The 15,242-nt window shown below is 36.4% G+C and overlaps 4 protein-coding genes across 7 annotated transcripts; 1 reads left to right on the top strand and 3 right to left on the bottom strand.

Moving 5' to 3' along the window:
* Nucleotides 1-573: 573 nt before the first annotated feature.
* LOC111795989 (ubiquitin-conjugating enzyme E2 2) lies at nucleotides 574-4,339 on the bottom strand. Its single transcript, XM_023678662.2, has 6 exons — nucleotides 4,159-4,339; nucleotides 3,124-3,257; nucleotides 2,979-3,004; nucleotides 2,247-2,336; nucleotides 1,635-1,723; nucleotides 574-877 (listed from the first exon to the last, which is right to left on the bottom strand). Exons 2-6 carry the CDS (start codon nucleotides 3,246-3,248, stop codon nucleotides 749-751), a joined length of 459 nt encoding a protein of 152 aa, XP_023534430.1. The 5' UTR covers nucleotides 3,249-3,257; nucleotides 4,159-4,339; the 3' UTR covers nucleotides 574-748.
* A 1,066-nt stretch (nucleotides 4,340-5,405) lies between these two features.
* Nucleotides 5,406-9,327, bottom strand: LOC111795998 (ubiquitin-conjugating enzyme E2 2). 2 transcript variants are annotated; one of them, XM_087122473.1, is made up of 6 exons: nucleotides 9,155-9,327; nucleotides 8,392-8,609; nucleotides 8,265-8,290; nucleotides 7,541-7,630; nucleotides 6,922-7,010; nucleotides 5,406-5,688 (listed from the first exon to the last, which is right to left on the bottom strand). In XM_087122473.1, exons 2-6 carry the CDS (start codon nucleotides 8,514-8,516, stop codon nucleotides 5,560-5,562), a joined length of 459 nt encoding a protein of 152 aa, XP_086978599.1. In that variant the 5' UTR covers nucleotides 8,517-8,609; nucleotides 9,155-9,327; the 3' UTR covers nucleotides 5,406-5,559. The 2 variants fall into 2 exon arrangements, with proteins under 2 accessions (XP_086978599.1, XP_023534442.1); XM_023678674.2 differs by having other exon boundaries at nucleotides 8,392-8,525; nucleotides 9,155-9,321.
* A 1,232-nt stretch (nucleotides 9,328-10,559) lies between these two features.
* Nucleotides 10,560-12,777, top strand: LOC111798660 (Pentatricopeptide repeat (PPR) superfamily protein). The gene is made up of 2 exons (XM_023681959.2): nucleotides 10,560-12,504; nucleotides 12,636-12,777. The coding sequence occupies exon 1, from the start codon at nucleotides 10,653-10,655 to the stop codon at nucleotides 12,495-12,497; it is 1,845 nt and encodes a 614-aa protein (XP_023537727.2). The 5' UTR covers nucleotides 10,560-10,652; the 3' UTR covers nucleotides 12,498-12,504; nucleotides 12,636-12,777.
* Nucleotides 12,462-14,857, bottom strand: LOC111798780 (SNF1-related protein kinase regulatory subunit gamma-1-like). Of its 3 annotated transcripts, none has more exons than XM_023682127.2 (6): nucleotides 14,632-14,857; nucleotides 14,380-14,585; nucleotides 13,819-14,261; nucleotides 13,435-13,701; nucleotides 13,189-13,361; nucleotides 12,462-12,889 (listed from the first exon to the last, which is right to left on the bottom strand). In XM_023682127.2, the coding sequence occupies exons 2-6, from the start codon at nucleotides 14,543-14,545 to the stop codon at nucleotides 12,610-12,612; spliced, it is 1,329 nt and encodes a 442-aa protein (XP_023537895.1). In that variant the 5' UTR covers nucleotides 14,546-14,585; nucleotides 14,632-14,857; the 3' UTR covers nucleotides 12,462-12,609. The 3 variants fall into 3 exon arrangements, with proteins under 3 accessions (XP_023537895.1, XP_023537878.1, XP_023537886.1); XM_023682110.2 differs by having other exon boundaries at nucleotides 14,380-14,563; XM_023682118.2 differs by having other exon boundaries at nucleotides 14,380-14,555.
* Nucleotides 14,858-15,242: the final 385 nt, after the last annotated feature.

Here is a 15,242-nt window from a genome sequence, read left to right as displayed (position 1 = left end):
AATGGCGCGTAATGGAGCTACAGATTACGTAAGGCCACTACGACGTCTCTTTTACGATACGACGTTTCAACCTTTAGCTAAGTTGACGACATGTCGCTTACGTCCATCCACCGAAACGACGCGTTTCAGTTTTCACTATGCTTTTGGGCTTGGGCTTGTGGTCAGGTCACTAATGGGCCATTATTTTCTTTTTTCCTATTTTTACCAAATATATTTTGGGTGTATACAATTTAACATAAAACAGCAAATCACCCAATTAAAAGTATTTGAAAATATGAAATAATTTTAAGCTAGAGGAAAATGAAAGTTTTTTTTTTCTTAGTCAGTCACGGGCGTAGGTGACCATCGATGAGAGGAAGCAGAAGATGGGGATGGAAAAGAGCAATTATTATTTTTAAAAATAAAAAAAAAAGTTGGCAGGAAAGTATCGTAAGCAGAATGAGATTAGCCCCACCAAATAGAAGTTCCCGATTGAATCGTTGAAATGGCATTTACCTCGATCAAAGGCCAGAATTGAAGGATAGAAGAAAGCTTGCCTGAGAAAGATGCCAAAATACTATAGACCAGAGAGTCTAAATTGAAATAGACCATAGTAGTAGTTCATCTTTATAAACCAAGCAAGCATCATTATCATCCATAATACGCAAATTACACAATAAATCGGTTTTCTTCCCAGGTGGAATATCATGCAAACAAGTCATCACTCGACTGTCTTTTCTGTTCGTTCGCCTACACAACCATTTTGTGGCTAATCAGCGGTCCAACTCTGTTCCACGATCTCACGTACTCTCCTATTGTAATCACGCTTGTTCTCGCTAAACATCCGAGCAGCTTCAGAGTTAGCAGGTGAGTTTGGATTGGGGTCGCACAGCAACGACTACAACGGAAAACGTTATTGGGATTAAAAAAACAAACCAACCAACCAACGAACATTGAGCTTGCAAATCAATGAAAAGCACCACCGAGCCATTTAACACTAAATTCCACAAGTCATTTTTCCATTACTGACAACAATATTATCACATACTCAATCCCCACACCAAATAAATCGGCAGATAATTCTTTATCTCACAAACCTACGTTCCTTTCTCCCTTTTCTAGGAGGGCAGTAGTATACTTGCAGTGTTGGTTATTTTAATGGTATCATAAAAAAATATAGAATATCGACAATAGATACAATTTCTTAAGTAGGTCTCAAATTCCAATCAGATAATCAGGCAAGATAATTCCAGTTCTTTATACTTTTTTGAGGCCTGTTCTTTATACTTGATCCTAAATGTCAAAAAATAATAATCAAATAATAAACTAAATCAATAAATCAAAAGAATCTAAACTGTCATATGCCACAAATTCAGAGAATAAGAACAAAAACTAAAGGAATGAGTGCTCTTATGGCATGGCTGGTCAGTGGCAAGGGCAACTGTACAAAGTAAATTCTTGCGCGCACAGCCAGTTCCATAAATAAGTTACAATGAGCATCATGAGGACACATGAACCATATGCGTGCTACTTCTAGGATAGGGCATAGTACAGGAGCAGTGGCATGCTTTTCATTTGTGATAAAAAGAGCTATTAATCATACATAAATTAAAAATACGCTTTACATTTATTAAGGTTAAATCAATTAGGAATACCTGAATAGAGGTGAGTATAGCTGCTACATCATAGATTGGGCTCCATTGATTTTGCAGAATGTCCAAACAAATGCTTCCATCAGCATAAACTGAAGGCAATGGAAAAGGCAAAACGCACAAACAAAGTGTAAGCTTAGAAACAGTACAGAACAAATTAAGAATAAAATTGTTACAATCTACAATGTACCCTAAGATAAACATTTACTTTGTCTTTTTACCAGATAGTTATACTTTCTCTCTCTTGCCTTCCAATCATTAAAATCATCCAGGCCCAAGTCAAACATACCCATATATATCAAACATAACACGTCGAGTTCATATAAAAGTTTGATGAAGGAAACACGATAGCTGCTTTTTATTTGTAAGACAAAGAAAATAACCTATGCACAATATGAAAAATATACAATGAAATTGGGTAAGCACAGCATATAAACATAGTAAGCAGCACGCTCTTAACAATAAGTAGCTGGAGAAAGAATCTACAGGAGAATTAGGCATCTTCTTAACCCAGTGCCATTGGAGACTATAATAAGCTCTCAAATTGACCCAGAATGAACCACATAAAGCATAACTTGTTTGTAAAGGGCACATTCTTTGATATTGTGAACTTACTATTAGGGTGGAACATTCTAGACACAAAGCGAACTGTTGGTGGCTTATTTGGATAATCCTCCGTGAACTGAAGGGTCAGCTTAAACGTACCTGGTCAACACTCAAAAAAAGGGTAGCCAAATCACAATTCATAAACTACATGAGGAGTTTATAAAAAAAAATACTTGTGGAAAAATACCAAAATAAGATGCAAAATTAATCAAAATTCTCAGAAAAGTAAACAAGATGCTAATGTCCATTTCAGTGTTTAGAAAAGGACATCAGAATACACAGATCCTCCAGAATACATTCCCATAACTCGCACCAGGAAGGATGAAAGCAACTTAACATTTTGAATTTAAAGAACCAGGAAATCACAACCAGACATTTAGAAAGTTCTAATTATTCTTTGAGTTCTCCACCAGAAAATACAACACACATCCATATCCAAACAGTAAAAAGCTTAAAAAGAAGAACATGTTATACAAACAAAATATCATGCAAATCAGGACCGGATAATTTTAAAATTGACAAATCAATTTAACTGTACAAAGCTAATAGATATAAAGCCAACATACGTATCTACATAGCTGCAGTGAAAAAAGATCCTCATTAGTTTTAGTTTTGGACAGAAAAACGAAGTGAAATCATCAAAGAAAAAAATGAGTAAATGACTATAGAACTTGATCCTAATACAACGCTGTTTATTCTAAATAAGAAAAATAGGCCAAGAAAGGCAGAAATTAAGAATACCTCCATCCCAAGGCGTATCATCTGGCCTGCAAAAGCCAACAAAAAACAATCAAAGACCAAAGCATCAGTAGTCAAAGAAGCAATTGCCCTGCACAAATTCTGTTAAGAAGAAAGAACAAGGTCATTATTTATTTTCCCAGCTTACCCAAATATGACAGCATTCCATAGCATGATATTATTGTCTTGTGGCGCACCACTGATGCCAGCAGGTGGATCTTGCTGCAATCTCCTGAAGTCTCTCATCAGTCTCTTCCTTGCAGGAGTAGACATCCTCACCGGCTGAAAATAGACCAAGACAACAATCTTAGCTTCAATTGTTAAAAATGCATATGGCCAATGCAGAAAAATGAAAAAGGACCGTTAAAGAAGGATACAAAAGATGAAAATTCAACCACGTGAAAGTTAGATGAGGGACATGAAACAAGTTCAATCAAATGAGAAGGAGGTGCCTCTATCTTCCATGATATCACCATAACGAAAAGAACAATGGAGCACTTCAAGGGCGCTTTTTAAGTAAATTAAAATTGCAGGTCCAAAATGAAGTCCAGACTCTAGAGCATACGTCCACATGAACCCAATGGATGCAGAAGGAGGTGATACCATTTAATTCCATTTACAGGACAAACAAGAACAAAAAGAATCTCCTTCGATACATAATTCAATCCGGAAAACATAGTAGCTACTACAAACCCGTGCTTTAAAAAAAATGCCTTATTCATATGAAAGCAAGTTTAAACAATACAATTGTGACTGTTACAGATGTACGGGGGTGGGGAATTCCTTGGTCCTACGCTGGTACTTGTGGATTCAAAGGGCCAAGACAAGAAGAGGGACACCATTTGCTGCTCAAACCACAGCTCGAAATGCTAGTCGGGCAGGATTAACACTCAAGCTCTTGCACGTCAATAAACCCTTTCCCGTACCCTTCTCATGAAACAAAACCCTAGATCTCTCTCCTAAACTGATGGATAGACACAGATTACAATTCCTAACAAATTAGGGCGAACAAGCTTTTAACACCTCGGTATCGGCACAAGTACATCCACGCAACCACCACGTCGAGTACGTCGAAAACAAAGACCAGTAACACCACGGTGATCGACGAATCGGAGACAAAATTAACAAAGAGCGACCAAAAAAGACAATAACTCAAAAAACTAAGATGATCGAAATCCCTTACCCGTAACCGAGCTCGGCGAGCCGATAACTTCGGCTGATCTCGATGGATGATTCAGAAACAAAGTGAAAGAAAATCCCGAGCACTTATCTCGACTGGTTTTACGAAAGGTACTCGTTCCACAAGAGATCTCCACCGGTGACCAAAACACGATAAGAGGAGAGAAGGAAGGAGATAACCCAAATCTTGCTTATATTGCATTGAAATCAAATTTCACAAAAGAAAAAAAAAAATTATAGAGGAAAATGAGTTGGCACGTGCGAATCTGCAGTGCGAGGTAATTTTGTTATTATTTTATTTGGCATTTGTCCGAATTTTTAGCGCGTATATTAACAGGAAGCCGCCTTGGCCTCCCATCTCCAATGATTAAAAGCACTGTTCAGTCCAAGATTTTTCTTTTTCTTTTTCCTTTTCTTTTTTATTTAAATTAGTTATACGTTTTTTCTTTTTTTTTTTCTTTTTCATTTGAATGGTCATCGTACTTTTTACGCAATTGTCGCTTTCCGTGAATATTATTCTTTCTTCAGCTTTTCTAATTACCCTATCTCATCTCATGATGAGCTATTTGAATTTTTTATTTGATGTAAAACGTCTTTTGAAATTATAACCCTGTCATTGAAAACAAAATAAGTAGACTACGTCCAAAAAGAAATATATAAAAACTTCTTATCGATAGATCATTTTCTAGAATGTAACATAACACATAAAATATTATACGAGTACTCATCAGAATAATCCTTAAGTAAGTATCTATCATCATCTCTTTCTCATGGATCAGTTCACCATCCAGAGAATCCAAACAAAATGTCCTTCCACCGGAAATGTGATCTAAAATTGTAACATTCAATGCATGTTCAAGAAAGATGGACTAGTACTTGTGTAAACCTGGTGACTTTCATATAAAGAAATCAATCCACGGTGGGAATAAATGTGACTACATTCTACAAATACACAGCTCGCATTTTACCTTTGCTAAGTTAAAAAAATCAATAAGTAAGTCGGAAATAAAAGGATTCTAAGGTCCTTGCTGTCTAAGCCGGCAGTACAGTTTGGTATGCAGAACGACAAACATCACGTCTAGTCTATATTATTAATCCCTAATCCTCCATAACTTTTCATCGTATTGGTAAGCACCCTAATTGAAGATGTGTAATGATGGCATTTGTCTCGATCAAAAGGTCGGAATTAAAGGATAGAGGAAAACTTAGGTGAGAAAGATGCAAAAACCAGACCAGAGAGACAAATTGAAATAGACTAACGCAGTTCATCTTAATAAACCAAGCAAGCATATCACATAATACGCAAATTACAAAACAAATCAGTTTTCTTCCCAGGTACACAATATCATGCAAACAAGCCACTCGACCATCTTTTCTGTTTTGTTCGCCTACAACCATTTTGTGGCTAATCAGCAGTCCAGCTCTGTTCCACAATTTCACGTACTCGCCTGTTGTACTCACGCTTGTTCTCGCTAAACATCCTAGCAGCTTCAGAATTAGCAGGAGAGTTTGGATTGGGGTCGCACAGCAGCGACTGCAAAGGAAAACATTAATGGTATAAAAACACAAAAGGTTGATAAAATTTCCAAAACACCTCCATCCCAAAGTGTATCATCTCTCAACTAAACGATGCAAATTAAGATTAAGCAATAAACAAAGAAGAGTGGCAGTGACAAACAAAGACTCCCAAATAACCGAACCCAGGGCCCACTATTGCAAAACAAATTTCTTACTTTGGAGGATAAATTTGTCTTCATCCATTAGTCAATCATTTTATATTGTTCACCTAGTTTCCCACCCATATTTTCCACTAACCCCACTCTTCCACCATTTTTCCCTCATGAAGACCCTACTCTTTTGACTTTTCCAGAGTGTGACTGCTAATTTTTACAAATGTATTACTATTCTCACAATACATGGCTCTCGATGCCATTTAAACTAAAACTCTTAACCTTCAATTCCACTTCCTCCCCAATCAACATCATTTTGAATAAAGCTAAAACCCTTAAAACTTTTTGATGCCTCACTACCACGTAAATATTTAGATTTTCAGTTAAATTCTGAAGTTAATAGCATATTTATGCAGTTTTGAAACAATTTTAAAGGTTGAGTTAAAATATGACTTTGAGATAATAAGAACATAACTAAAACCTATTCAAAAGTCTAAGGGCATAATTGAAATCCGTCACTTATGCTCATGTACCTTATTCTATATATGACCATATCATATTTCTGTGTTCATGTTAACAAAAAAGTTGGCAGAAGGGATGTTCCCAAATAATTCAAAGGTCAAAAATGAAACTTTTAAAACGACATGATCATAATTGAAACCTACACTGAAATTCTAGTGCATTATGTTTTTAGTTTTTATTTTTATTTATTTATTATTTTTTTTTTTTTCTAAAAGAAAAAAATGAGTGAATCAAACCTATCATGTGTCGCTAATTCAAAAATCAAGGACAAAAACTACAAGAACAACGCCTTTATGCATGGGTCAGCAGGGAGAACAGGCTTACAACTAACCGCCTGCTCGCTAAGCTAGTTTCATCCAAATTTAATATAATAAACATCCAGAGGACACATGAACCTTATGCATTCTACAACAAAGGTTGGGCATAGTACAGAGGAGAGGCAATGGCAGGTTTCTTTAACTGACTATAATTACATTATTTACATCTTATAATATGATAAAAGGAGGCTGCCGATAATATAGCAAGAAAAAATTTCATCCTTGACAGACATTAAGGTCAAATTGATTAGGTGGTACCTGAATAGAGGTGAGTATAGCGGCTACGTCATATATTGGGCTCCACTGATTTTGCAGAATGTCCAAACAAATGCTACCATCGGCATAAACTGAAGGTGATCGCAAAAGACAAATGAGTCAAAAAAAAAAAAAAAAAAAAAAAAAAAAAAAAAAAAAAAAATACTTAGCAGCACGTACAGAAAATAATTTTAAAACAAAATTGTCACAACTTACGTTGCAACCTAAGATAAACATTTACTTAGTCATTTTACAAGATAGTTGAACTCTTTTTCTCTGAACTTTCACATATTAAAATCACCCATCCATATCCAAGCCCAACATAGCATACATATCAAGCATTGCAACTAGGATTTATAAAGGTTTGATGAAAGGAGAAACGATAATATTAGCAGATGATTTTTTTTCCATTTCTTAGCAAGAGAAAATTAGCTGAGCACTAAAACATACACATTGAGCTACATTGTATTAACAGAAAATAAGCAAAAAACGTACAGTAGAACTAGCCATCCTCATAAAACCTAGTGCCAATGGAGATTACAAAAAGCCCGCAAATTTACCAAGAATGAATCAAATCGTAAAATATTTGTTAAGGCCACATTCCTGGAGGTTGGGAACTTACTGTTAGGGTGGAACATTCTAGAAACAAAGCGGACTGTCGGTGGCTTATTGGGATAATCCTCAGTGAACTGAAGGGTAAGTTTGAACGTACCTGGTCAACTCAAAAAAATGATTACCAAATTACACACCATACACAAGAAGTTCACAAATATATTTAATTAAGAAAACTACCAAATTTGAATACAAAATTAACTAAAAATTTCAGAAAATGAAACGACAAACAAGATGCCAATATCCCTTTCACTAAAATCAAACGTTTAGAAAAGCACTGCATAATACATGGATCATTCAGAGTACATACCCGTACATTGCATCGGGAGAGATGAAAACAACCTAACTTTACAGATTCAAGAGCCCCAAGAAGACAATAAATAGAATTTTAGAAGTTATAATTATTCTGATTTCCCCCCCAGGAAATACAATGCACTCGCCATATCCAAATAGTGGAAAGAGCTTGACAAGAAGATCAAGAGACGTGAAGATACAAACTATCATTCAAATAATTAACTATATAGCAAAAAAAATATTTACATAATTGAGAAAAGTTAAAATACTATTGTATATATTGTAGTGCACATAAATTAATATCATTGATTATTTGTAGTTTTTGATAGAAAACAAAGTGAATTCGTCAAATAAGAGAGGTAAATCATTAGAAGACTCGGTTCTAATAACAACACTGTTGTCTTCTTAATTAGTCATAAAGGACCAGAAATTGAGAATACCTCCATCCCAAGGTGTATCATCTGGCCTGCATAAGCCAACGAAGTAACATGTAAATCAGTTAGCAACAGAAGCAATGATGGACATGTAAAAAAATTCTGATAAGAAAAAGGAAAAAAAGGGTCGTACCCGAATATAACAGCATTCCATAGCATGATATTATTGTCTTGGGGAGCACCACTGATGCCAGCAGGTGGATCTAGCTGCAACCTCTTGAAATCTCTCATCAGTCTCTTCCTTGCAGGAGTAGACATCCTCACCGGCTGAAAATAAACCAAGACAACAATTTTAACTTCACTTTCTTCAGCACTTGCATGGCCAACGCAGAAAAAATGATTATGCTCAATCTGAACATGAAAAGATACCGTTCGAGTATTCAAAATATATGAAAATTCACGCCAAGTGCAAGTTTGATGAAGAACAACAAACAAGTTCGATCATCAAACGAGAAGGGGATTAAATGGATGGAGAACTGGTGGAACTGTTTAATTTCATTTAAAGAACAAGCAAGATACGAGGAAATGTCCTCGAGACACATTTCAATTCGGAAAGCTAACTACTAGATATTGCAAACCCGTGCAGTAACAAAACAAAAAAGTTAACGCGTCGCACGTCAATAAATCTTTTCCCATACTGTCGCCGTAATCAAAACCCCTAGATCTCTGTCCAAATCTGCTAGCCAGACAAGCAGAATATATCATCTAACAAATTAAGGCGAACAGGTCTTAACCTCAGTATGGGAACACATATGCACCCACGCGACAACCACGTCAATAACATCGAAAACAAAAACCAATGACACACCATGATAATCCACGAATCGAAGACAAAATTAACAAGGCAACCATGTAAGAAAAGAATTCAAACAATTAAGATGATCGAAACCCCTTACCCGTAACCTAGCGCGGCGAGATCCTTCACTTGATCTTGATGGACTCAAAAACTAAATCAAAGAAAAATCCCGATTTCAATCCTCAAACGCTTCACGAGAGGGAATCGTCGATGAGAGACTTCCCCAGTGGCAAAAACACGATTAAGAGGCTAAAAGAGGGAGAGCAGAATCGAGTCGTGCTTATATTATTGCATTTTGTCCCACCAAAATAATAATAATAATAATAATAATAATAATAAAGAAAATAAAAGATATATATTGTAGAGGAAAATGAATTACCACGTGCCAATCAGCGATGTGCTGGTAATTTGTCATTTTGGCCGCCCTTTTTGCGCGTAAATTAACGTGGCGCCGTCTTGTAGGGATCTCTAATTTGTAAGTTGTTAAGATTTAGAGGTGATATTAAAAAAATAAATTACTTAATTTTAAAATAATATTTAGATTTTTTCTGATGGTTAAAGATTATGTTTATATTAAAATTTTAATTTTTAAAAGTTAAGTTGGTAAAAGATATATAATATATATAAAAGATACTAATTTACTATGATTTTTAATAAATATTATATTAAAAGATGAAAATTTTAAAATAATTATCTTTAAAAAAAAAAAAGCAATAAATGAAATAAATTATTTATGATAACTCGATTTCTGCAAATAAATAAATAAATGAGAAATTTAGTGAGGATGAGGACGGAGAAGACTTTTTAGTCTATGCCTCTTAAGGTGAACATTGTTTTTATATACTTAATGGACGACACATAAAAACTAAGATTATCTCAATATCCTTTTAATTATATCAAAAGTTATAGGTCTAGCAAATAAGGTAACTCATAGACTCACTTGAATTACTTATGGGATAATAAGTTTAATATAAGATTCAAACCTCACTTCAACTTAAAATATTGTATCCAACGTCCTAAAATGAACCACGTTAGTACGTGATTCTTATCTTCTTTCTTATGCTTAACTATTGGTCACGACTTCCAAGTAATGATTTCCTCATGACAATCGTTGGTATTATTGTCAATGGAGGTATTATTTGTAATTTTCATTATGTTTCTTCATCGAGCTCTTGCTGCTATGCATCCAAAATTTTCAACTTCATAACATGGTTTCTCCGCCAGAGAACTGGAAAAAAATTTAATATTTTTGCTCTTGGAGCTATCTCATTAGCATATTCGAACTAACCACGTTGATCTAAAATAAATTGATTACATTAATGAGTACTATTGTTCACTACTCTTGGTAATGACTGGAACCATGATGAGTTTAACAACAAAAATTAAGATATGAGTGGACAGGAAAGAATCCAATTAAGGATTTAAAAATTTAACCATGTGAGACAAATCTTACTAAATGATTAGAAAACATTTAATAGAATTGTTTAACTAATTAAATAAATAAGAAAACTCGAACGGACCAACGTAAACGAGCGTTGGAAGGTAACAAGTCTACAATTGGTTAATAAGCTCGATCGCTTGTGCTCCGATCAAATCCCATGAATCGCGAAATAGTGCGATTGGTGGCCAAAGGATTTTACGTTGAAGCATTCTCCATGTACTCGCAGCACCACTCAGCCTCCCTTAGTTCTCACAATTTCATTTTTCCTCCTCTCTTCAAAGCGTGCGCAAAGCTTAACTCGGTTCCACAAGGCCAAATGCTGCATACCCACTTGATGAAAGTGGGGTTTTCAGCAGACGTCTATGCAGCAACAGCCCTCACGGATATGTATTTGAAGCTTTTTCATGTTGATGACGCTCTGAAAGTGTTCGACGAAATGCCCCACAGAAACACGGCGTCGTTAAACGCAATGATTTCTGGGTTTTCTTTGAATGGTTTTCGTGGAGAAGCGTTACGGATGGTTGAGCTTGTGAATCGCGGTTCATTAAAGCCCAATTCAATTACCATTGTTAACTTACTGTCAGCATGCGCAAGTGTTGCTCATGGGATACAAATACATTGTTGGGCTATCAACCTGGGTTTTCAGATGGATGTATATGTTGCTACGGCGCTTTTGACGATGTATTGTACTTGTGAAAAAATGGGTTTCGCTGCAAAGGTATTCCAAGAGATGTCGAACAAAAACGTGGTGAGTTTTAATGCTTATATTTCAGGGCTTCTACTGAATGGCATGCCCCGTATGGTAATTGATGTATTTAAGAGCATGATGGAATGCCCACCTGGGAAATCGAATTCCGTCACACTGGTTTCTGTCCTTTCTGCTTGTTCTAGTCTTTCACATCTTGGATTTGGTAGGCAGGTTCATGCACTTACTGTTAAAATTGATAATGATGATGTAATGGTTGGAACTGCACTGGTGGACATGTATTCTAAATGTGGGGCTTGGCAGTGTGCACACAAGGTATTCAACGAGCGGAAAGGAACCAGTAACTTATTCACATGGAATTCATTGATTGCAGGAATGATGTTAAATGAACAGAGTGAAATTGCAGTGGAACTTTTTGAATCGTTGGAGTCCCATAAATTGCAGCCAGATTCAGCTACCTGGAACTCAATGATAAGTGGACATGCCCATTTGGGTCAGCCGGTGAAGGCCTTTAAGTACTTTCACAGAATGCAATCGGCTGGCACAGTCCCTAGTTTAATATCTCTCACTAGTCTTTTATCCATTTGTTCAGACTTGTCTGCATTGCGACATGGCAAAGAGATCCATGCCCAAGTAACTAAAAGCTTCATTCATATGGACGTGTTGCTTGCCACGGCACTTATTGACATGTACATGAAATGTGGATGTCTTTCTTCAGCACAGAGACTCTTCGATCAATTTGGCTTCAAACCAAAAGATACAATATTTTGGAACGCAATGATCTCAGGTTACGGGAACAATGGGGAGAACAAATCTGCGTTTGATATATTTGATCGGATGCTGGAAGAAGGAGTACATCCAAATGCGGCCACATTTACCAGTCTCTTATCTATTTGCAGTCATTGTGGTCAGGTTGACAAAGGTTGGCAGTTTTTCAAGATGATGAACAAGAAATACGACCTGCAGCCAGATCGTGATCATTATAACTGCATGATAGACATTTTGGGTAGAGCCGGCCAGTTGGGGAAAGCTCGAAAATTGTTGGAAGAATTGCCAGAGCCTTCTATGTCTTCTCTTGCTTCTTTGCTTGGTGCTTGTAGCTTGCACAAAGATTCTAAACTGGGCGAAGAAATGGCTTCAAGAATTTCAGAATTAGAGCCTAAGAATCCACTTCCATTTGTTATCTTATCCAATATATATGCTGAGCTTGGAAGGTGGAAAGATGTTGAAAGGGTTAGAGAAATGATGAATGACAAAGGATTGAGAAAGCCATCTGGCCTTAGTTCAATAGAATGACCTAAGAGTAAGTACATAAACCAAGTAATTAGTATACTTCTGGTGCCAAACCAGATCTCGCAACTCTTTTACATCTTAAATATTTATGATTTGTAAGGAAAACTTATAAATGTCACTGATTCAACATTTCTTCGGCAGAGAATCCAAAGTTGTTGATGATGTAGTTGGGTGGCTCAAAAATGAAGCACGAGATCACGTCCCTTAGGGTGATGACCCCTACAACTTCGTCATCAGCAGCTACGACATAGATCCTGTGGACTGACTTGGAAGCAAGACTATGAATAACAGAGCCGAGAGTCGAATCGAGTTTGCATATGATTGGCGGGGCTAGTTTCCCAACATCTTGGATCAACATAACTACTGTCTTGATGAAATCCATAACAGTAAGCTTCCTGAAATCCAACGACAAAAGAAACATAAAACATTAATCAAGAAAAATGGGCTTTTATAGCTTAAACACATTTGATAATATAGAAAAACAGAAGGAATTAACCCATATGAGCCATAAAAGAAAGTTCATTACCTCATTGGGGCATTAGTTTCTAACATAGTTAATATGCAACCCTTTCCACGTTTATTGATATTCATAGTTGGCAGATACTAGATAGAGCATTCTATAGTAGAAGGTCAAGTATGTGACTTAAAAACGTAATTCAACGTGCATAATGAAAAGTCCTGCCTTGTATCTTACCTGAAATTGGAGAAAATTTCAGGCTTAAGCAGTAAATATCTTATGTCTCTTATACTTATATTTCCCACAATTCTGTTCTTTGGCCCCTCGACAACTGGAAGCCCACCAATGTGATTATCTCTCATTCGCTTGAAAGCTTCCAGTATCAACTCTTGGCTTTGGATGGTAATGACCTGACCAAAAAGAGAACAGACAATTAAAGCTGTAAATTGTTACAAACCAAAACCAGTCATTATAAGTACTTGCCTCGTTACAAGACATGAAAGGAAGTCCTAAATCGGAAATAGGTCTTGCAGCTATACAGTCAAACCAGTCCCTTCCTCTACACCTTTCGAGACCCTGAACCACTGCAGATTGAGTTATGTAATTCTTGATGTCGGGTTTCCCTGGTTCGATGACAGGTACATTCCTCAATCTATATTTTGAGAGTAGCAATAAGACACCTAACATGGAATTATCTAGGGTCACTGGAAGAAATGGAGCCCAGCGGTAGGATTTCAATATCGACTGAACCTGGAACACATGATTACATGATACCAAGGCTTGAAAATAAGTACATATGATATGAGGTAGTAATTTGGTTAGTTTGAGCAATAAAAGTCACCCTACTGGCATAGTTTAAGAGCCTACTGTTGTTGATTTGAATGGTTCTTCTTGCAGTAAGACTTTGTAAAAATCTTGTCCTAAACTATCAGCCGCTGTGGCAGCATCTTTACCGATTCCTCTGTCAACAGCAACTCCACCAGCCACAGCAGCTCCAACCGCCGCTGCAGCTATCCCTGCAACTGCAATGGGGCCTGTCGCGCCTAATGCCAATGCTCCAAGAGCACCAACTGCTCCTGCACCAACTCCAATAGCAGTAGCTGAACCAGCAGATAAAGAAGCTGCAGCAAGTTCCGCACTCTCCATGACCCACAAGATAATCGCCGAATAATCCACAATTCCAAGGTACCTTTCTCTCCAATTTATACTTGCTCTTGCATTTGGATTTGTTACAGGAGCTGATAAAATGTTGCACTCAGATAGAATCTTCACAGCATGAGGAATAGTTGTGTCTGCTGGAATCTCAATAACTGTAAAAAGTATATATATTTTTTTCTTTTTATTTCTTCAACCCTCCTAGTAATTTGTTATGCATAAACATACGAAGGAAGTTATAAAATTGAAGTTGTCGTTGATACTCATTATTACCTCTGCCTACCGAAACTCCAGGAAATGAGGAAACTGGGATCCTGGCAAATGCATCATTCAGCGTCTCCTGTAAGAACTTGGGAAGTTTCTTCGTAGATTGGATGCGTTCGAAATAGGATTCGCAGTTTGACAATGCAGAATATCTAACCTCCTGTCCTTGTGCCATATGTTGTAAACTGGGATCCTGGGAAATGCATCATTCACTCCTACTTATGATTGAAACGTTTAAAAAACCATATAGATCAAACCTACCTCAGAAGATGCGCTTCGAAAGGCTCCTTAGGCTCTGTTGTGTATCTCAAATGAATTCAGGAATTAGATCAGAAGGTCCCCTCTCTTTAACTGGCCTGCAGGATTTATCGCTGATATCCCATCTTCCCGCCACGTCTCTGAATGCGACTCCGTCAGCTGCCACCAGCATTGAAATGGTCAGCACCTCCCTCTCTCTCCCTGGCTATGTAAGAAAGTCCCACGGATCGAAGCTTGCGTTGCGTTGGTCTTTTTTGCGGTCTGGTTTCGTCCTCTCGATCATATGGCCTTATAATAATTACACAATGTAAGCACATAGCAAGATTTTATGGAGGGGAATATGATGCTTCTTTTTAAATTTCAACCAATAATTTTAAAATTATTAAAAGGGTATATTTGAGATTATGAAATTAAAAAAAAAAAATCATATATTTATATTTAACCAACTTTAAAAGTACATAATAGGTAGATTTTGATATTTACTTAAAATAATAAATGAAAAAACAAACTACTAATAAAATAAAAGTATCATTTAAATGACTAAATTCTTAAATTTTATTTAAATTTAAATTATAATCTTAAATATTAAAATGTCCAAAAAAATAAATATAAAA

This window comes from Cucurbita pepo, chromosome 1 (genome assembly GCF_057944985.1).
Source record: "Cucurbita pepo subsp. pepo isolate OVF chromosome 1, ASM5794498v1, whole genome shotgun sequence".
NCBI lineage: Eukaryota > Viridiplantae > Streptophyta > Magnoliopsida > Cucurbitales > Cucurbitaceae > Cucurbita > Cucurbita pepo.
This window is presented reverse-complemented; position numbering and strand designations above follow the sequence as displayed.